This window comes from Thunnus maccoyii, chromosome 10 (genome assembly GCF_910596095.1).
Source record: "Thunnus maccoyii chromosome 10, fThuMac1.1, whole genome shotgun sequence".
NCBI lineage: Eukaryota > Metazoa > Chordata > Actinopteri > Scombriformes > Scombridae > Thunnus > Thunnus maccoyii.
Genome location: NC_056542.1, coordinates 19,177,470 through 19,198,420, shown reverse-complemented (window position 1 = coordinate 19,198,420; position 20,951 = coordinate 19,177,470). Strand labels below are relative to the sequence as shown.

Genomic DNA, 20,951 nt, shown 5'->3' with positions numbered 1-20,951 from the left:
GTACATCATTAACATTTTGCATAGCTCAGAAATTTGTATTGTGGATGAAAATGATGCATACTTGCTATTCTGTGTGTTTCTTCAAATGAGTATTTTCAGTTTTACCTTGATGTCCGATCTTTCATCCTCCTCCTCTTCTAGGAGGTCGCTGTGTTCTGTGCGAGATGTCCCAGGAGACTCGCTGCTGTTCGGAGCCTGAGGGAAGACCGAGCATTTTTGAAGAATTACTAGGATGAACAAGACCTCACTCGGAATAAGAACAAAAGTCTCCGCATTACATTACACTGTTAATGTGAATTTTCTCTAACCATTAACAGATGTATCTGGCATACATAGGCGGTTCAAATAAGAATTTACCATGGGCTCTTTGACATCCTCCTCGTCATCGTTGCCACGTGTAGCGTTGTGATCACTATGAACAATCTGAACTCTGATGTCACTCTTGGACAGGCGGGTGCACCTCTTACCTAAGGGGATTTAAAAGAAGTGTTTTACTTGACACAAAATTGAATTTTCAGCTCACAAATGAAGAAAGACTTCTGTGTGTTTGATTTGAAAAATTGGCTGTTGACCCTCTTGCCCATACTAACCGTTGAGCTCACCTTTGCCTGTGTGCCTGCAGCAGAGGGAGACCAGAGTAATGACACAGATGAGCAGCACACAGCCTCCACCAACTGCTCCACCAACAATTATCAACATAGGCAGGGCTTCTGTAACAAGAACAGTAATAGAAGAAAAGTGTGGCATAGGGGGCGGGGGTAGATGGTTGTCGAGAGAAGGGGAGGGATGAAATGAGAGATGGTAGAGCATAACTGTCAGTGTCAAGAACGTGCAGATCAGAGCAAAAGAAAGAAAGAGATCCATTAATTTGTCTTGCTAATCCGAGAAACGTCATCGTCTATAAAAATTCATCTGCAGTAAGCCCTGGCCTTCTCACAGCTAGCGTATGCTCATGCGGGCAATCTGGCATCCCACAGCCTGCCTATTGTCTCTAATCTCTCTGAAAGAAGGGTAACAAGGCCTGACATGCAATGAAGCAATAGACAGTAATCTAATTAGAGATTCCAGGAGATACCGCTGCCCATTTCTCTGGAGACCCCACTCTGCTACGTTGATGTAAATTACTGGCGAGGACCTTATTTTTGGTGTCTGCTGCAACAAAGGCTTCCACTAGCACCAGTGTAGTAGTACTAGTGTCTAAATTTAAGATCACTTAAAGGCCTGTAGGTCTGAAACAGTGATAGAACTTATGAGCCCAACCGCAAAAACATGGGGCTTCCTGTCATTGAGCCTCATTCACTAATATGTGTGTAGAAATGTTCTTATTTTGCACACAAAATAAGTGTGCATGCAAAATAACTGTCGGATTCATGACACGTGCACACCGGCCATTTTTTGTTCTTACCACCGTGTATATCTTAGTCAATCAGAATCATTCTAGATTGACAGGCGCATGCCTGCTATCGGAAATTAGCATACTAACACGCCCCTGTTTTTCTATATAAGGAAAGTTGTGTTGGAGTGGTGCAGCAGTGGTGAGAGCTGTCATTCACTGCAAAGAGGGCCATGATGGTAAAAATGTAAAAAAAAAAACCTTTACTGCAAGTGAAATGCAAACAATAGTTTCAAAGGTAGAAGCCAGACAGATTGTATATCCTTAACAAAATAAAAGGTTGGTAAACGTGTAGATCTGTGGAACTGATCTAAATAAATCTCTACTGCTATTGTCATCTAAAAGTGGGAACAGAACAATTTTAATAAATTAATAATTTTATTACATTTATAATGATGATTTATGGATTACAACATCTTGGCTATTGATTCTATAATTAGTAAATAAATTGTGTATTATTAGCAATTTCACACTTTTAAATGTTGTATATTTAGGCCCAATATTTCTTTTTAAATAATTGTGGTTCTGATATACTGTTTACATTGAATAAATATTGACTATATCATTTTTTTTGTTTGCAGAACAAATTCAGGTAAGAGCATATTGATGAATCGCGGATTTGTGCTTAAAACGTTCATATGCACAGTTTAAGCACAGATTTGTGCATACACACTGTTTGTGAATGAGGCCCATTGACTTTTGTCCCCAATCAATATCTATGTTATGGGGGCAAACATATTCATTAAGGGAACCATCTGCTGATTAAATCATATTGATTAGAAGAGTATAATTAAGATAAGCACACGACAGGAGCACTGCTTTCACCTAAACTGTTCCTCCTCCCAACAAGGATTGAGAGTATCACTACAACTTCTGAAGAGGGCTCTGGCGGGGATTATTACTACTGTCAGTTTGTACCTTGCTCCTTCAGTGTGACCAGGGCGGTGCCAGTGCCGAAGCGGTTCCAAGCAGTGCAGTTGTAGCGCAGCTGGAAATCCTGTGCCAGAGTCTCAGACAGCACCAGAGAAGACACGACACCATGGTCGCTGGTTACTGTCTGCACTGAGTAACGGCCGGAAGAACCAGAGGAAAGACTCATGTCTCCAAAAGTCCACACCTGTGAAAAGGAGCAAGGGAAACAAGAGAGTAAGAAACATTTCTATGTAGAATTCCTCACTGGCGAGCAAAGCAGAGGCCTGAATGGCTGTTTATCCTTAGATCCCTGCCAGCCGCTGACTGAACACTGGTTTTTCTCTCTTGTTCCGCTTTCTCTCCGTCGACCTCTAAGGTGCTCCGAGGCTGACACAGCTCACAGGCTCATGTTTAAGCTGCCTCCTACGTCTGCCCTGCAGGTGAAGCCTAAGGAGGTTAGGTAGCTGCACTATGAAATAAGGCTCCTCTCTACTGTCTCTAGCAGAGGGCTAGCAGGGCACCTGTCTCTCACTCCTCCTCACACCCTAATTATCTTCTCTCAGCCCAGCGTACCTTCAGCAGTTCAACAGGGTCAGCCGAGTGATGCCTCTTGGGCCGCTAATTGAATGCAGTTTGGCTGAAACCTGCAGGAAGCCAGTCTCCCGCAGTTCCCCCAACTCTACTATCTCTCCAGTCAATGTCTATGCAATTACAGTTGTGAATATGTGTGTGTGTGTGTGTGTGTATGTATCTATTAGCAAGTGAGGTGGAAATGTGCTGGTGCATAGGTGTGAAGGCGAGGTCAGGGGTAAAGCCACACTGAGTGATCGCTCTCATGTGGGTGTGACTAGGAGGAACACGGTGAAAGTAAGCTCCCCAACATAAGTGAGTGACGCAAAGCAAAAACAAGAGGTTCACTTACAATTTTATCAGGCGAAGGGCTGCTTCCCACCCGGCACTCCAGCTTGCCCTTGGAGTGCTTGACAGCATGCTGTGTGGCCTCCGCTGTGATGATAGGTGGGCCTGGTGTGAAGAAGAAAGAAAGACAGCAAAGCAGAGAAATGAAAAAAAAGAAAAATCAATATAATTATAATATAAAATAATTTGAAATATTGACCAACACCAAATCATCAGATATAAATTTGATGCTACTTATTTAACAAATCAGTCTAAACATTACAAGCAACCGTGCAACCTCTGAAAGGAAGGCACTCACCATTTACAGTAAGAGTGACATCCCTTTCTGCAACTCCAATCCGAGGTACAATGGCCTTGCAGGTGTATGTTCCAGCATCCTCCTGGGTAACAGCCTTAAGCTGCAAGGTGTTACCATTACTGAGCACCTAGCGAGATATCCAGAGAGACAAGTGAAAAGTGTGTTAGAGCAAGAAAGAGTGAGGTGGTGGGGAAAGGAGGCAGACAAAAGGAGACTGCAGGACCTTTATCAGTGGCACGCTCATTGTGGAGGCAGCACAGAGGTGGGCTGGCCATTGTAACAAATGCTGGTGGTTTGAGTTTAATTTCATTGTGAAGAGCTTTAATCACAGCATTAAACACTCCAGCCACCGCTGAGTGACCGTGCTGCTGGGGACATTGTTGTAATTAAACAGTAGGGACAGAACGGAGCGTACTATGGTGTGAGTGGGCTTTAGCCTTTGGAGCTGCTACACTCCCTCACTCCTTAGCTCATTGATCCTGTCATTCCATCAAGCTGTGATTAATCCATTTACCCCTGCTCCGTCGTACACGCTCCCTCCCTTTCCACACCCCCTCTTCTTGCTCTCTCCAATTTTTTATTTCAACACACTTATGGAGTAACCCAATTAATCCATTACTCGTGGCTGTGTGAGGGACAGTGGCAGTGGGTGGATTAGAAAAATGCCTACGCTTTTCCCTCAGAGGGGCTGAAAGCATTCACTCTTTGAGATAAGAGCATTGCTTACGCCAAACCTGGAGCATTCTTTACTAGGGGTGTTTTCTCCAGCATCACCTCAGAAATTATATTAGTTGCCAGGAGAGAAGCTCCTATGGGATGTCCCCACTGATGGTGTGTGCTGAAAGACTTTTACCAGGATGATGTAAAGTGAAGGTGGAGATGTCCCATTTTTTCCACCTAAGTGCAGTTGGGCTTTTTTTTAATGCTGCTGTAGATGATGTAATTCTGTTAGTTTGAACCCTGCCTTAGCTGACTGGTTGACTGATCGGTTGATTGATCGATTGATTGAGTTAGTGTTAAGACAGCATGTCATGTGCCCTGATGATGCTGTATGAATTTGTCAGTGGACAGACAGTTTTCTGCCAGAGGCTTTAGCCCTCAGGGAGCATAGTGAGAGCAGGTGTTGAAGATTAAGCCTGAAAAATAATGTGTGGGGGAAAAGTGTGAAGGATTCGTGCCTCAAGGCCATGTGTGAATGTTTCTCCCTGGAGGGATGGTGTTGAGGGGAGGTGCTGAAGCTTTATCACCAAGATAAGGTGGTGACTAGTGTTTGTTGCCTTACCACGCTCGAGCCCTGCTTGGTCCAGGCCAGGGTCAAAGGAGGGTTTCCAGTCCATGCGCAAGTAAAGGCAGCATCCATCCCAATATCCACTGTCATTGGCTTAGGCTCTGACAGCAGTCTGGGGCCAACTAGGGTGAAGCAACACAGAAAGCCAGTTAAAATCAATAAGAGACTGTTTCTAGAATAACACATACCTCTAAAAAAGCTCAAAATACAAAGTTTTCCTGCAGTTAAACTCACATTGGACATCAACCAGTGTGCTGACATTAGTGCTGCCCACAGAGTTGGACACCTCGCAGGAGACGGGGTCTGTGAAGTAGGAGTAGTCCACTGTCACCTCAAGGCTGTCCCCATTTGCTTCGGAGATGGGAACTCCTCCTTTCGACCACCTGGGACAGAAGAATAATCACATTATACAGTCGCATTAGTTCAGGGAAGGTACTTAGCCATGCGTATCAAAGTGGCTATTAGCTGATTCATGGCTTGTGCCAATCACAATCAAACGCTGCCAATCAAGCAGCCCATTTAACCTGATGAATCTACTAAACACTTGACATCCTTGCGCTGTTTTTCTTGCTGTTTGCTCTGGGTGGCTTGTTTGCAGCATACCCTATGCTGGAATATGATTGTACTGTATCACAATCATAGACATTAATGTGCACTGGCTCTCTGTACAGGGAAGGAGGAACAAAGTAAACAACTGAGATTAAAAAGAAGGATGGATACCTGTATCCAGTGATTTCTGGGTGGGCTGAAGCAGAGCAGATGAATAGAACCTTGGCACCCTCGGTCACAGTCTGTGGTTGGACTGATAGAGTCACTGAAGGAGGGTCTGTGAGACGGAAAACCTTTATGTTACTTATATGAATGTAATAGGCACCATTTTTATTAAACTAAAGCTCTTAAATTGCACCAGTGGACTGAAAACATCAGTGGACTTAGCAATATAATTGGCACCATTCCAACAGAATTATGGGCAAAATTGAATGTACTTTACAATTTTATATAGTTGAACTCTGCTACAGTACTGATAGGTATTTTGGTGGTCTTTAGAGACAAGCTGATGCTGGGATACTCACGCTGGACATTGATAGTGATGGATGTCTGTCGTCCAGCAGGGGCAGCTGGGTTAAGAACCCTGCAGGTGTAGGTGCGTCCAGAGTCACTGTCCTCTGGGACGATTGGAAGCATACTGACAGCCGTCTCTCTCTTCCCATCCTCCATCGGTGTCTACAGAATTCAGAGTAACTGTTAGATGTTGCTGAAAGTCCAAGCAACAATTTATACGTTATACTTTAGAGAGAGAGACTCCATTACATTCGAATAAAACTGAAAATCTGCTCAGTGTGGCACCAGCAAGTCACTTGCCATTTCTGTGGGCATATTCTTAGGAATATCTCTATGACACCCAGAAAGTCTTATTTCTCATGTCTGAGGCATTAAAATTGCCATCCTGTTCTTTGGCATGGCAGTTAAATCATATATTTTATGATGCAGCAGGGGATATTGTGCTGTTCACACATTTCTGAGAGTGTTCCCCGTCAGCGCTCCTTGTTTGTCATCATCTTCTAAATCTATTTACTGCTCACAGAAATCAATACGCCTAAGTGAGGAAAGGTGTAGATTCTGAGGATAAGGCTGACTGCTCTCTCCTGCATACACACACACACACACACACACACACACATACACAAACACAAGGAAAATACTGTATTGGCCAAGGTGTATGGACAGAAATATGTGTCACTAGAAACTGAATTTGAATTTTTATTGAATTTGAATCATTTATATTTGAATTTCAATTGCTCCACTTGAATAATTGCATTCAAAAACTGAATTTGAATCACATAATTTAAATTTGTATTGTTTAACTCGAATAATTGCATTGAAAAACGGAATCTGAACAGCATAATTTGAAATTGAATTAATTAGTTTGGAACTGAAATGCAATAAACTTGAATTCAGTTGCTCTGAAACTATATTTGAACCTCACTGAAAATTCAACTCTATATACATCCACATTCAGTTCTCAACATTTTTAGTTCAGTTCTCGCAGTTCAAATTTAGTTCTTGCAATTCAATTTCAGTTCACTGAGACGCATATCTGGTCATTGAGGAAAAGCAATTGAATGCATATTCACAGATTCATATACATAATACCTTTATAAAAACCTGTGAATCGAGCCTTTGATCATGCATCATGCTTTCAAAAATGAACTTGATCCATTTATGATACAATAACAGAAGCCCATTCAGGCCAAAATGTTTCCATGGCGACAGATCCGGCAAAAAATTAAAAGAAAGGCAAGACATAAAACTACAGTTTTTACATATAATAGAGAAAACACTTTAAAAGGCTTTTAAAACACTTTCAGGCTTTAAAAATATCTAGCTCTCATTGGTTGTCGATATCGTTGAGAGAAAATAGTCATTATAGTACGTGAAAAGGAGCTCTGTGAATCTGCACTCAATTGCGCTTCCTCAACGACTGGATGTGTGTCTCAGTAAACTCAAATTGAATTGCAAGAACTGAATTTGAATTGTGAGAACTGAATGTAGAAGTATATAGAGTTGAATTTCCAGTGGGATCAACTTTCAGAGCAACTGAATTAAATTTCATAATATTCAGTTTCAAGTTTCTTGGAATTCAGCTCCAAACTAATAAATTCAACTTCAAATTATACTATTCAGATTCCGTTTTTCAATGCAATTATTCAAGTTAATCAACACAAATTCAAATTATGTGATTCAAATTCAGTTTTTTAATGTAATCATTCAAGTTGAACGATTCATATTCATATATAAATGATTCAAATTCAGTTTCTAGTGACACATATTTCTACACATAAAGGTGCCTGTGTGTGTGTGTGTGTTTTTTGGGTGGTGACAGTGAAGAAAAAGTGTCACACATTTTTGGAAAAGAGCAAGGGCAAGCTGAGCCTTTTCCCTGGACAGCCAAATCAATGGACCAGGCCCAGCCAGACACACAAAAAGCATTTTTCTGCTAGATCAAATCATATCACCTGTCACCACAACTCACTCAGACAAAGCATTCTCTACCCCCAGCATCACTTCTTAATGTTAGGAAATTCTCTCTGTTTTTCCACAAAGTAATCTCACCAGTTCACTATATTGTTTCTTTCCCCGGTGTTCCTCCTCTCCTCTCCTCTCCTCTCCTCTCCTCTCCTCTCCTCTCCTCTTCTCTCCTCCCCTTTCCTCTCCTCTCCTCTCATCCCTTCCCCTCCCCTCTCCTCTCCTCTCCTCTTCCCTCCCTTCTCACTGCAGGCTCTCGCCTCCTTAAATGTGGCGTTTAGCGTCGTTTAGCGTGGTCAGAGAGCATGAAAAATGTGACACTTTCCCAGCCGTGGCTGGCTTACGCTCCGGCGCATCCCCATTGTGTTTCTGCATTGTTGTGGGTGATTTCTTCTCTGCAGAAACTCTACTGTATGAAACACTCATGCCTGTCTGAGCTTTGGCATGCTCCAGTTATGCTGTAGTGTCGCTGCATTAGCGAGCAAAGGGGGGTGGAGGGGGTTAGGCAGTGTGGGGGAGGCAGAGGAGGAGAGGTGGGAGAGGGGGGTCAGGCATGAGTGAAAATGGGAGGGGGACTGCAGAGAGTGAGCGAACAAATCTTGTGAGAGAAGGGTGGTGATAGAAAAAAAACAGTGAGAGACCATGGAAGAAAGATGAGAAAAATAAAAAGAGAAATGGAATAAAAAGGGAGGGAGTATTATACCCTAAGAGAAAATATTTCTGTTTTGAATAGCTTTGCATTTATTCCTGCCTGCTGTTACGTTTTGTAATATTGTGTGGGTGTTAGTGATTGAATGATAATGCTAGGCATAGATCTGTTCTCACTGTACCTTGGAATAAATTGCAGTCTCCATGACCTCTCCATCTCTGTACCAAGTGATCTCAGCAGCAGGTTTGGCTCCTGAGGCTCTGCAGGTGAGGTTGTGTGGTGTGTGGGCCTTAAGACGTACAACAGGGCCGCCCTCCACCACGGGGTCTGAAGGAGGAACTGTAAAGCAGAACAAACATAGCACTCAAAACAGCAACAACAACAACAACAACAACAAAAAAAACTCATTACAGCTCCAGGCCAGGCACAGAGCCACATAGAAGTCATACTGATATTGAGCTCGCTGTTGCTCTTAGCGCAGCGTCAATATATCGCAACAGCAAACGAGACAAACGATATCTTCTTATGGCCATGTGTCTGTTTAACAAGGTGTAGTTTCAGACAGGGGAAAAGACCAAGAACAGTTGTCATTTGGAGAAAAAACAGACTCAACCTTATTTATTTCCTTTCTGGGGACTATCATTATTACTCTATTTGCTCTTACTGTTGCAGAGTGATGTTTCAACTGAATTGCTTATTTGTTCATTTATTTGCATGGTTTCGCACGCACCACTGGCAAGCCAAGCGTGCCACCCCTGATGAAGGCGTCTATCTCCCCAACCAATAAGAGAAGGCGTAAACATGGGGTTTGTGCTGGCCTTTCTCGCTCCCTCCACCGAACCAATTTCACTGTGTGTATCTGAATTGTCAGAGGTCCTTCCGCTGCCGCGGCACGGACACTAATGGAATCCGAGTGCTAGGTGATTTTAATTTCCATGCCGATTCCCCTGACTGCACTCCCACCGTTGACTCCTTTGACTGTGCAGGATTGCTTTGGTCTCATCTGGCCACATTGATTTGCACACACACACACACACACACACACACACACACACACACACACACAGTCTTGTGCATACGAATATACAAACACAAAAAAGCCCCCTTCTCTCTTTAACACCCCTTATGTCCACACATACATGTAAACATAAATCCCAGGTTCCTGAGTGATGCATTTATATGTTTATGAAATGCATATAATGCTCATGAACCACCAGCTTTGGTCTTTCAGAGTAAATATGATGTAGAAGTGGCATTTTTATCAACTTCCTTTTCTGCCTCCACATGGGCATCTTTATGGCTGTGTGTGGGCATGTGATGAGATGACCACACTGCTTTGTGCTGCTCTGTACAGCTTTGACAGTGACACTAGATGAGAGAAACAGACAGAAATGTAGGCTGATGAGCATGGGCGAACTTTCTGAATCTATTCATTTAGACAAAATGAAAAGATTCTATATACTGCTTGTGATCTCACTCCGCTTGCCTTTCCATGGCAACCTTGTCTGTACTGCTCATCACCCAGCTTCAATGGACTCTAAAAACACACCTTAATGGCAACAGATAGATTCAAGGACAACAGGCTCTGTGGTGAAAGCTTAGCATTGTGTTGTGGCTTAAGCTGCAGGATCACATCTGTATAATTGTTCCCTCTGAGTTTTCCCCTCTTTCTGTATAATATCTGCTTTTAGGTGAAAATATGGACAAAGGACTAATTAATAGAGTGATATTCCTTTGCATGCCACCAGATGCCAGCAGTGCTTTGCTTATTCCAATTCCCACAAGACCTGGCCTCCTCCTCTTCCCCCACCTCAACCTCACCCCACCACCCCCACCAACCCCCTCCACCTCTGAACGTCTGTGTGAAGAAGTAGATCACTCACATCATGTTAATGTAAAAAACGCCTTGCGGTTGACAAATGTTGTGGCTCACTGTAAAATGTGCTAACTGTGCAGACCCTGACTTTCAAGCGACTACGCAAGTCATTTGTGACTGCAGCAATCACATTATCCAAGACGTCCACAGTCTTGATTATCGCTACTGAGAGCAGAGGGGTTTCCTTTTTTTTTCTAGCTTTCTATCTCTCTTGGCTGAGCCTTCCCTGGTTGAATAACACTTTCAGGACATGATTTCCATCAAGAAACTAGATTTACAACAGGGTTATCTTTAAGTGGTGATAAGAGATTATTTTATTAATGGCAAAGCACTTGAAGAGTGCTGTCATGTTTTTTTTTTTTTAATTTTTCTATGTCTAGCTGTGTTATGGATATGATTATTTTTTGTGTATTGTACATGTGTTATTTGTATATTTGTCTATGTACTTCTGTGTTTTGTGATGAAGACACTCCCCTGATTGTTCCCAAGCGCTGCCAGCCTACAGGCCTTGGCACAAGGGCTGCCTGTGAGGCTCATGCATGAGCTGTGTATCTTACCTAGTACAGTGAGCTTGGCACGGTGGGAGCGCAGTGCCGCCTGTGTAGCCTGACACTCATACACTGCGTCATCCGCCAACTCTGCCGAATCGATCAGCAAGCTGTGTTCGCCTGATAGCGGGTCGCCCATTAAGGAATAGCGCGTCCAGCCTGCGTGAAGCCAGCACAGAGAATAGAGTCAGAGACAAACAAACCAACCAACAACAAACACATAATGAAAGGACTATAAAATGAACAGACTTGTGCCTCAAACAAAGGCGAGAGAAACGTGGCAAGGCTCTTTAAGACAGAAATGAAAGCAAGCAGCACCTCACTGGGCCAAGGATTGAGCCGTTGTGTTAGCAGAGCAGCGTGAGGCTGGAAATGCAACACGTGAGAAAGCTGCTGCATGAGGAGTCTGTCCTTTAAACACAGACACAATAAAGATGTGGTGGCTAAGGTCAAGAGGAAGCCTCTCCACCTTCTCTCCGCCTAGTCCGCCACACATTTAAATGTCAGTGCGTGACAAAAGCCAATTGATTATCCACCTTCCTACAAGACCCTTAAATGCTAAACAACAAATTAAAGTTCGGTGTGTGCAGCAGAAGCTGACATATCTGCAGTACATTCTTCTCTCACCATTCATTTGTGTAAAACCCCAACGGTTGACAGAGAGAGACTTGGTTTCTAATGAGACCTGGCATTGATCTCAGCAAGACAGACAGAGACAGAGAGAGCAATAAACACACCGAAAGCAGTAGAGGAAAGGAAGAGAGAGACAGACAGACATAAATAAGAGGTCAGTGATAATACCTGGTAGGTCTCTCTCTCCGCCCAATGCCAGGCCATCTTTGGTCCACTGCACCATTCCCCGGTAACCCACAATGACACAGGGTAGAGTCACTGACTGGCCCGCTACAACCACCTGGTCCTGGGGCTGCTGGGAGAAGTAGGCTGCTTTTGTGGCTGCTGGAAGAAAAGAGAGAAAGCCTGATGTGAATATAATATCCCTTAGAATCCACATTTTAATGAAGGTAGTTGGACAAATTCATACTGAAAGTCACCAAATGGATATTAAATATATAGGTGCGCAGAATACTGCTAATGGCATTTCAGAGAATGGAAGTACGTTTCTGCAGTGCCAGCAGAGATGTAGCATGAGAAAAAGTGAAACTTGCATTGTAAAGGCTGTGAAAGAGGTAAGCATTAAGAGACCAGGCTCCAGTGAACTGGTCTTCTCGCTCTCTTGTTTTCATGGCATTTGCTGAGAGAGTGGACAAGGCTGGTATGTGTGAAAGTATTATTTTTTTCCCTATAAATGTGGCTTCTAAGAGGAAGAGTCAGCTGCGCCTCATAACTTATTTAACTCTTTCCCAAGACCATATGGTTATGTGCTTGCTGACATGAAGCAAACACACTTCTGGGAAGAAAAATATGCCACTCTTTCAGTGTGCTTTTTGTAAAAATGGATGTTAAACAATCAAAATTCCATTAAAGTTCCCTAGGGACCCATCCGTTTGAGCCTGCTGAAAGTCAACGGAGACACCTGCCGCCGTTCCGCTGCTGTGTTTAAGTATGGCACACAGTCTCGCTGGATTGGCTGGCCTGCCTTCAGATGCATACAGAAACACAGCATGAATACGGATCCACGGTTCCAACTGTTTGTGCCACTATGCTAAAGATTGAGTATTACAAACCCTACTGGCAGAAGAAGATGGCAACACTCCAGAGGTAACTAATCCGTAGGGGAAGGTAGGAGAGGGAGAGAGGCAGTTGGTTGGTTATCTAAGTGGGGTGTCTGTGTGAGTTGGGAGGACTTAAAAAAAAAAAAAAACCTTCCCTCATTCTTCTTCTCTCTTTGTTGCTCAGTAGAGAATGGAAGGGAAGGGGGACAGAGGAAGATAAAGAGGGCTCTATTCAGGCAGTGCTAAGCCCCCCCTGAACTGCTTCTCTTGGTGGGAGCGCTTAAACAGACAGGGTTGCCCCCCCCCCTCCCGGCGAAGAAAGCTGCTGAAAGGAGGGCAACATACGGCGGCCAGAGACGCGCTATTGTCCCCTTGTCCCTCTCTTTTAATAGGCCTCTTCATTTCCAATCAATCCTGCTAAATGCAAGTTTAATAGCTTTTCAATAGCAGCTTTCCCCCCAGAGGGTAGCTGGGATTTTCTCTCTCCCTCACCCTTTTCTCTTCCCCCTCTCTCTCACTCCATTCTCTCTAGTTTTTCTTTCTTTTTGAAAGGGGGACTTCCGAGGTTGTTGGCAGTGTTTATTCCGCACTCAATTATCCACTTCATCTCAGGGTGCACCATGGACTGAACCGTGCCCCTCGCCTCCCCTCTCCCTTTGCACCCTCCTGTCTCTGTCACCCAACAGCACAATTAAAGCCGCCAAACAGAGAGTTCATCAGGAACGTGAGTTCTCCACGGCTCAGACCATTGTGGTTCTCGACAACTGCCCATAAAACCCGTTTTCACATGTCCCCGTTCTCTCTTGCTCTCCATCTGGGCCAAAAGAGATGATAATAGATAGTTGAACAGAGAAAAAGATCAGAGAACAATGCATGTTAACGCACCAATAACGTCTCCCTGTACATCATTTTACCAAAGAGTTTGAAAAGCTTATTGAGCTGTGGCTACAAACAGGTAGACTGTATGTGTGTCACGCACTGTGGATCAAAAGAGGCCAATTTGAGAGCGTCAATGAGAAGTGAAACATCTTCTAGCTCAGGCTATTAGGCATTTAGCGAAGGCTGGCATTTTCCCGACATACCTTCAAAAATGCTGTTTTTACAGTCTGCCTGCCTGTCCCTAACATTCTGCCTTTATGAGCTATTGAACGTTTTCATATGCCTCCCCTTGCAGAGCGGGTTAGGGATTTTCCTCTTTGTACTTGCAACAGAACAAACATTGATTGCAATTAAGTATCTTGCCCAGAGTATCTAAATGTTTACAATGGGTAATAATTCACTGCACTGGTTGATTGTTTAGATGGATTACATGCATTGAATTGTTTCTCTTTACGTCACCCACATACAATTTCACATGCTCACATATGGCAATTAACGGCACACGCACACACGTACATATGCAGCCATACAAATATAGAGTACAGAGTATGTGCTGTGGCGAATGTCTTCACACCATATGAGTGATTCATTGCTCTCCGGATCCCTTATTGAAAATGCTCAACAGAACATCTCGACTGGCTAATGACTCATGCCAGATTCCTTTAATTCCTCCTTGCTGAATTAGACAATTCTTTGACGGTGTATTAGCAGCTTAATTACATGAATACATTTCTGACGGGAGAGAGAGGGAGGAACAGAACCAGACAAAGAAACAGTGGAGGAGAGGCAGTCAGAAGAAGTAGGGAGCTGTGGGTGTGAAGAGGCTTGTTCTTGGTGTGCTGCAGTGTCACGTACACACATGCATGTACACAAATGCACACACACACACACCGTTGCTTTCAGTGTTTACAACAGACTCAAAATGAGGAGCTTGTCTATTGGCTGCAATTGAATCACATTCGAAAAGAAAGATTTTGAATCCCCTTGAAATCCCAACATCTCAGCAGTGGATGCAAGTTTATTTACCATGTCGTCTTGAATGTACGTAGGTAAATATGTACAGTATAGATTAGTTGTACCGGTTGGTGTGCTTAATGTTATTTTAAAAGCAGATAAAATTTACATTTACAAGTCCTCATCACAAAAAATGCAACATTTACTCTATTTCTTACCTTGCTCTCTCTGTGTGGATATGTGTGTGTATGTAGGAGCATGTGTGTGTGTGTGTGTGTGTGTGTGTGTGTGTGTGTGTATGTGTGTGCTTTTCCATCGCCGAGTAACAAGGTCAAAACACATTTGGCCTGATACATTTTAATCCGGATTTCTCAAAATGGAATATCATTTCACGCCGCTGGATGCACATGGGGCTGAGTTTATATGTGTGTGCATTTCTTGCCGACTATGTGAGCTCAGTGTGTGTGCCTGTCTGAAAATGTGCCATGTGTGTTTACGCCTGTGTGTATGTGTGTGTGTGCATCTGAATGTGTGAACGGGGGTGGAGGGTGGGGCAGTGTTAATAGGGAAAGCAACTTGTCAGGCACCGGAGGGCACATTTAGCAGTTACTTTGACACAGTGACTTTGCTGTTGCTGTCACATGGTCGGAGTTAAGTGCAAAACAGCCTTTCCGGCTTGGACACAACCTATTAAAGAGCTTTGCGTCGACCCTGGCACCGCCTGCACTCTCTCTCCTTCATCTGAACTGATAGGGGTACATTCACATCAGGAAGGATCAGGAAGAGATGGACAGATGTCAGCAATGATCCGTCCACCACTGGACATCTGCCTTGATAGAATTAGATTGAACCAGTCACTCTGTGCATGTATGTGTATGTGTATGTGTGTGTGTGTGTGTGTGTGTGTGTGTGTGTGTGTGTGTGTGTGCGTGTGTAAGAGCTGGCCATGAAGCTAAAGACTGTGAAAGATAATGGCACTGCAGATGACCTTTAGATAAAATATGGATCTAACAAACACAGTAGAGCACATTTACTACCAAGTTCTCACAATCATAATCTGTTACACCATTTTGGTAATCTAACAAAACGAAAAACAGCATTTCAGACCGTAAATCCATTTAACCCAGCATTCAAAAAGTCAGGTCCTTCAAATAAAACATCAGACCCTCTTGTTTGTAACAGCACAGGCAATGCACTCTGTCCATTTTGCCGTGTTTTTATAATGACACTTAACCATATATGTTCATTCACTCTAAGAGGCTCTGAGCTGCGTTCGCAGAGAGTCCCTATTTTAGTCCTGATTTCATTCCATGTCCTCATTCCCATCCACTGCAAAGAGTGCAACATCCAGTCCTGTGGGGTCTATAAATATAAGTGCTCTCAACTTGACTGGACAATTTGCTCAGTGCAGTAATAATTCAAAATGTTAAAAAATAGCACCTATATCTACTTGCATTTTTGCCCCAATGGTGGAGACACAATCCTGCACCCAGCTGGTGTGAGTTTTCCACAATAAGAGCCAGAGCAGAGAAAATGAGGAGGAAAAACAGACAAAAAACCCCAACACAAAACAAGGCAATTGGCAAAAAAGTGTCAAGCTTGGAATAAACAACCCCTTTCCCCAAATGCCATCCATTGTGCCTTGTCTAGATAAGGCTTCTAAATCGGGCTGGAAAATGCAAGCTCCATTTCTCTCTGTATGGAATTATTATCCCTTTGTTTTGAGTCAGGCTCTTTTGTCTTCCTCTTGCTGTGTGTGTGCTTGGGTGTATGTGTGTATACAAACAGAAAGTGGTGCTGAGGTAGCTGAACCAAAGAGTATGTCCCAAAGGGGACCCTGCACCCATCTCATGTTTGATCTGGCTACTAAGCTCATTACCATGACTCCTACAGCACTTCTAAGGGCTTGAAGGGGGCTAACAACAGATACCACCCACCAACTCGTGGTGGTGTGGTACCCAACACATGCTCTACATGTGTGAGCACCTCTGTGTTTTCCTTTGACTTGGACCGTTGCAAACAGCTCCAGCTTGTGTCTCTGCAGATGGCCTCCTCTCTCATACCTTAATGCGGCCCGGCCTGTCTGAATCCTTTCTCTCCCACCATGCATTACAGCTGCACTCCCACCCACCCACTCTCACTATCTTTTCTCCCATTCTGCATTTTTGTGCCCAAATTGCAGTTTAACCGCTTTTTAAGAGCTGTTTTGCTGGAGTTTAATCCTCCTAGCATCCCCTTTCAGCCTTTATTCCATTGTGAAAATCTTGGCTCAGACCTAGACCCTTTTTAGAGAGTGGACCCGCTCATCCACCCAGCCTCCCCCTCCCCCTGCTGCTGCTCTGCTGATACCCCCACCCGGGGCATTCTCTGCCATTCCAACATCCTTCCACAATCAAGCCCTGTCCTGTTGTTTGTCTGTTTATCGCTGGTACGTCTACAGTCATGATCCCTGAAATCAATGCCATCTAGGTCACCTTTGAGAGTTACATAAGGTGTTACTAATTGTTGATTTGCTTTCTCCATGGCTCTTTTTGCCATCACTCTGTTTTTCCAGACTCTGTGTCAGCTGTCATCTCTTTCCAGCCTCTCCCTTGCTCTTTCGCTCCCCTTCTCTTCATCTCCTCTATCCTGTATCCCCTGTCCCTTTCTCTCGCTCTCTGCATCCCCGGTGTGAAAATCACAGGGGTTTGTGTCAGCTTGTCAACGCAACACTCAAGAAAGCGGGGCAGAAGGAACAACAGGAAAAAAAAAAAAAGAACCACTACATGTTAGAAAGGCTGGGAAAACTGAGGTAAGGTAAAAATGGAAAAGGTGGGCTTCTGTCAGCATCCGATTGCAAAGGAGTGGGCCTGAGAAGGGATTGATGGAACGCTGTAATCAGTGTGTCTCCAAGGTTGTCACCACGAGATTTTCTCTGCTGGAATAGGGCGCTGCATACATCAGGGCAGCGGTGAGGCTGATCGCATGGGCGAGCAGCAGCAGTTTCTCCCTTGGTACCTGCTACAATAGATGCAGTGGATAGAGTAATAGAGTGGTATGCATACAAGGAGAGGAAGAAGGGAAGGAAAAAGAGGGGGAGGCCAGGGGAGAGACCAAGAGTGCTGATGTGACATAGTCAATGTGTAAGCGTATGTGAATGGTTCATGCAGTCACTGTGCTGCAGTGCTCAACAATGTGCCATAAATACACTCATTCATATACTGTCCTCTCACTCTTTCTGCACACACACACACACACACACACACACGCACATACTGTAGATGCACACTCACTGTCACAGTCCCATATCTTTAGGGTTTCCAGTGGGCAGAAACATCTCTCTGAGTATAATTCTAGCACAGCTTTTAAACAGCTCCCCCACTCTGAAGCCAAGAGCCAAAGAGCTGAGAACTGACTCCATGTAGACAGATAGCAAGTGACTGGCTGGCTGGCAGGAGGACAGGAAATAAAAAGCCATGTAAAAAAGAGAGAAAAGGGGAGGGAGTCAGTGGTGGCGGTATGAAATTGTCTGTACACATCAGCCAGTAGTGTTGACAAGATGTTGATTGAGCTAGTCTTGTCATTTCGTTCCTGCTTACCCCCTGGTGTTTTCACTGCAAGACAGCTGCTGGCTGGATCTGTGTCACAGTTCCAGCCCTTTTCTGTCCACCCTGTTTCTCTCTTTCTGTCTCTGTATCCCAATTTTCCTCTCTGACTAACCCACCTCTTTCACTACTGTTTAGATGGAAGGGCTTTCAGTATAATTTACTGTGCTTTTAACTCATTAACTTCTTGTGCTGTTTGCAAAAGCGGTGGTGTGTGTGTAACAGCTGACATTGTGGATAAAACAGCAATGGTATGCAACATGTGATGGAAAGGCTGCTCAAAGATGAGACAGGAATAAAAAATAAAAAAAAGCAAACCTTTTTATTGCTGGCTACAGACATGACAACTGTATAAACAAAACAAATAAAATATATAAATAAATAATAGATCAAAAATCCATAAAACACTGAAGCGATAATGTTAAAATTGCCTCAGTCTCTTGCTTTTTCTAAAAGGCGGTGGAAATGAAAACAAAGGAATTCTCTACATAGATTCTGTACTGGGACTCTGGGCCTAATGCCCTGGGGTGTCAATTAATTTAGTCTAGGGATTTGCGGCCTACTCTTCCTAATTGAGCCCAACGGAGACCCCCTTGGCTCTTCACGATAGGAAGTAGTGCGTTTCATAATTAATACTTTTTTTTCCCTTTATTATTATTATTTTTTAATGAGGGTGGTAATGTTGTAAATGTATGCATCTCATTAGAGTAAAAGGGCCATCTATGCTATTGTTCACGTCTGCAGTGTTTGCTGCTGGTGAGATGAATAAGAGAGACAACCTCATTCAGAAGCTGCAATGGCACATTGAAGTCAAAGCTGAGCTTTTGTGTGTGTTTGAATATAAAACACAGCTAGCTCAATGAGAGTCTCATTAGTGTTGCTTAATATGTGTGCTTTTTAAAGCTTAGAGGTTAATGCCCGACTTGCCTCCATTTCACTGGAGCTCTCTTTAATTTGATGCATAATTCTTTTTTGTCAGCAGCTGACAAGAGCCTCTTCAGAGAAAGCAGCTGAGCTGTGTGGTGAACTCTGCATCCAACAGGAATACAAAAGCACAAAAACACTTCTAATTAAACCTGTTTCAAATATTTCTCCTCCCTTTCCACCTCATGCTCACTCCACATTATAGAAGATATTTCTGAACTACCGTATCTTCCCATCTCTCCATCCAAAGAACATAACTCAAAGCGATTAAACAAATTACCTCCTTTCCCAGGGCAGCCATGGATCCAGTGAAAACAATAAGTGTGTGATTCGCAATGCTGCCACCTCTCTGTTCTTACAAACGGCCTTCAAATTGCCATTTATTAATCAATGTCTGTGGTTAGTCTGTGACCAGAATTTCTGTTCCCTTTTCATCAAGAGGCGGAGGAAAGGCGAGTTTTAATTTAACATCAAATTTTCATTCTGTTCATCAGATTTCCTGTAACTTGAAACATTCCTTTAAAATTACTGATGACTAAGAGCTTCCAGAACACAAGAAAGGGAGGGAAGAAAAAGTTACCTGCCGACCTCAATACATCCTGCTTTGTGCTGAGAAAAAGAAGGGAAGGGGAAAACTAATTTCCTGAAACTCCATTTCTTAAGCGTTGATTAGTAAAGGAGCATAATTAGAGTGAAATGTGAAGTCAGGGTTTTTTCAGATTGCGCCGCTTCCTCTAGAAAAATCAGGCCATGATTAATGAATAAATGATTAATGAGCGAACTAATTAATCAATTAATTATTAAGCAAGCACTCTGAACAAGAAATGGGTAGGATGACGGTGAACAGTGGATATAAGAGATGGTTACGTTGTGTGTTCGAGAAAAAAGGATTTAGGATAATCTGCCTGTTTGTTCTGTCAGTTTGTTTTGTCTTCCGTTACAGGGAAGGATGAGGAAGAGGGCGGATGGGAGGAGATGGAAGGCTCAGCCCTTGTCTTGAGCTTCCTGAGTCAGCCAGCACCGTCTTGAGTGAGAGCACTGACCTCAAAATGCTGCATTTGCAAGTTCCCCTGTATATCTCGGGGTCAGGTCTCCGGGTTACGCAGGAATGAAGCCCGGTATGACATTTGCCAGCCACGGTGATGATGTTTGCACTGAGCTGTAAGAGGCCACGCGACCTGCAGTCAACACCTCTGAAAAGGGTGAGGGGTAATGCAAAGTTCCCTTCTCCGACCAGTCCTCTCTCCTCCCCCTGTCTTTAACTAGGACATCCCATCAATCTTTGATAATGTGCAGTGTGGGTCTCTCCTGTGTGACCAGGCTGATGAGACATCACAGCAGGGATTGATGTATTAAATGTAGGCTCCGAATTTAACTGTGATATACTGGACCGTTTCAAGTCAAGTTTGACCTTTTTTTCCCGGATATTAATCGCTGCAGTGAAAGAATATATGTGTGATATATCCCTCCCCCAGGAACTCCACACACTTTATTCTCTGGCATGGGCTCCCTCTATACCTTTAGCTTAATAGAGGTGGGGGGCTTTTTAATGTCTGCCAAAAAGTCCCTAGAGCTACTCCACAACAGGAAATGGGACGCAAAATATTATTTTATAAGCGGATGGGTTTATTGTTTCTATTAAAATGCGGCATTACTCTATAAAGCTGCATTTTCCCCACCTCCCCCCTGACACCCGGAAACACATCCTCAAAGCGAGAACATGAGGGAAGTATCTTTCATCCCTGCATATCTTTCCTGGCGTTTACTGCTGGCCTTATTAACAGAGTTGTGAGTGACGGAGGCAGAGTGTGCTGGGAGAGTCTCAGGGGGCTTTGATGGAGGCAAGTGACGGAGCTGCAGCAAGCTGATGGCAAGATCGTGCTTACGTTTACCCGTTCAAAGTAGTTTGTGAAGTTCTTTGTCTATGGACGCCTTTCCCTCATACCCCTTTTTACTTCTCCGTACCTTCTCGCCTATTGTTTTTCTCAAATGGCCACTGGCTGGACTACTGCTGCATTCTGTCCTAAT

At 43.7% G+C, this 20,951-nt stretch overlaps 1 protein-coding gene across 2 annotated transcripts in view; it reads right to left on the bottom strand.

The window, feature by feature from the left end:
- Nucleotides 1–20,951, bottom strand: part of kirrel3l (kirre like nephrin family adhesion molecule 3, like) — a 34,874-nt gene that overhangs the window by 2,219 nt on the left and 11,704 nt on the right. Inside the window, exons 2-14 of one of the 2 annotated variants that reach the window (XM_042424285.1) lie at nucleotides 11,711–11,866; nucleotides 10,919–11,068; nucleotides 8,667–8,824; nucleotides 5,883–6,033; nucleotides 5,530–5,635; nucleotides 5,044–5,192; nucleotides 4,804–4,931; nucleotides 3,522–3,648; nucleotides 3,228–3,328; nucleotides 2,312–2,510; nucleotides 591–710; nucleotides 358–467; nucleotides 106–195 (exon numbers count right to left, since the gene is read on the bottom strand). In XM_042424285.1, the coding sequence (XP_042280219.1) occupies nucleotides 106–195; nucleotides 358–467; nucleotides 591–710; nucleotides 2,312–2,510; nucleotides 3,228–3,328; nucleotides 3,522–3,648; nucleotides 4,804–4,931; nucleotides 5,044–5,192; nucleotides 5,530–5,635; nucleotides 5,883–6,033; nucleotides 8,667–8,824; nucleotides 10,919–11,068; nucleotides 11,711–11,866 (1,745 nt within the window). The remainder of the gene's footprint in view (nucleotides 1–105; nucleotides 196–357; nucleotides 468–590; nucleotides 711–2,311; nucleotides 2,511–3,227; nucleotides 3,329–3,521; nucleotides 3,649–4,803; nucleotides 4,932–5,043; nucleotides 5,193–5,529; nucleotides 5,636–5,882; nucleotides 6,034–8,666; nucleotides 8,825–10,918; nucleotides 11,069–11,710; nucleotides 11,867–20,951) is intronic. The other variant, XM_042424286.1, reaches the window with a different exon arrangement.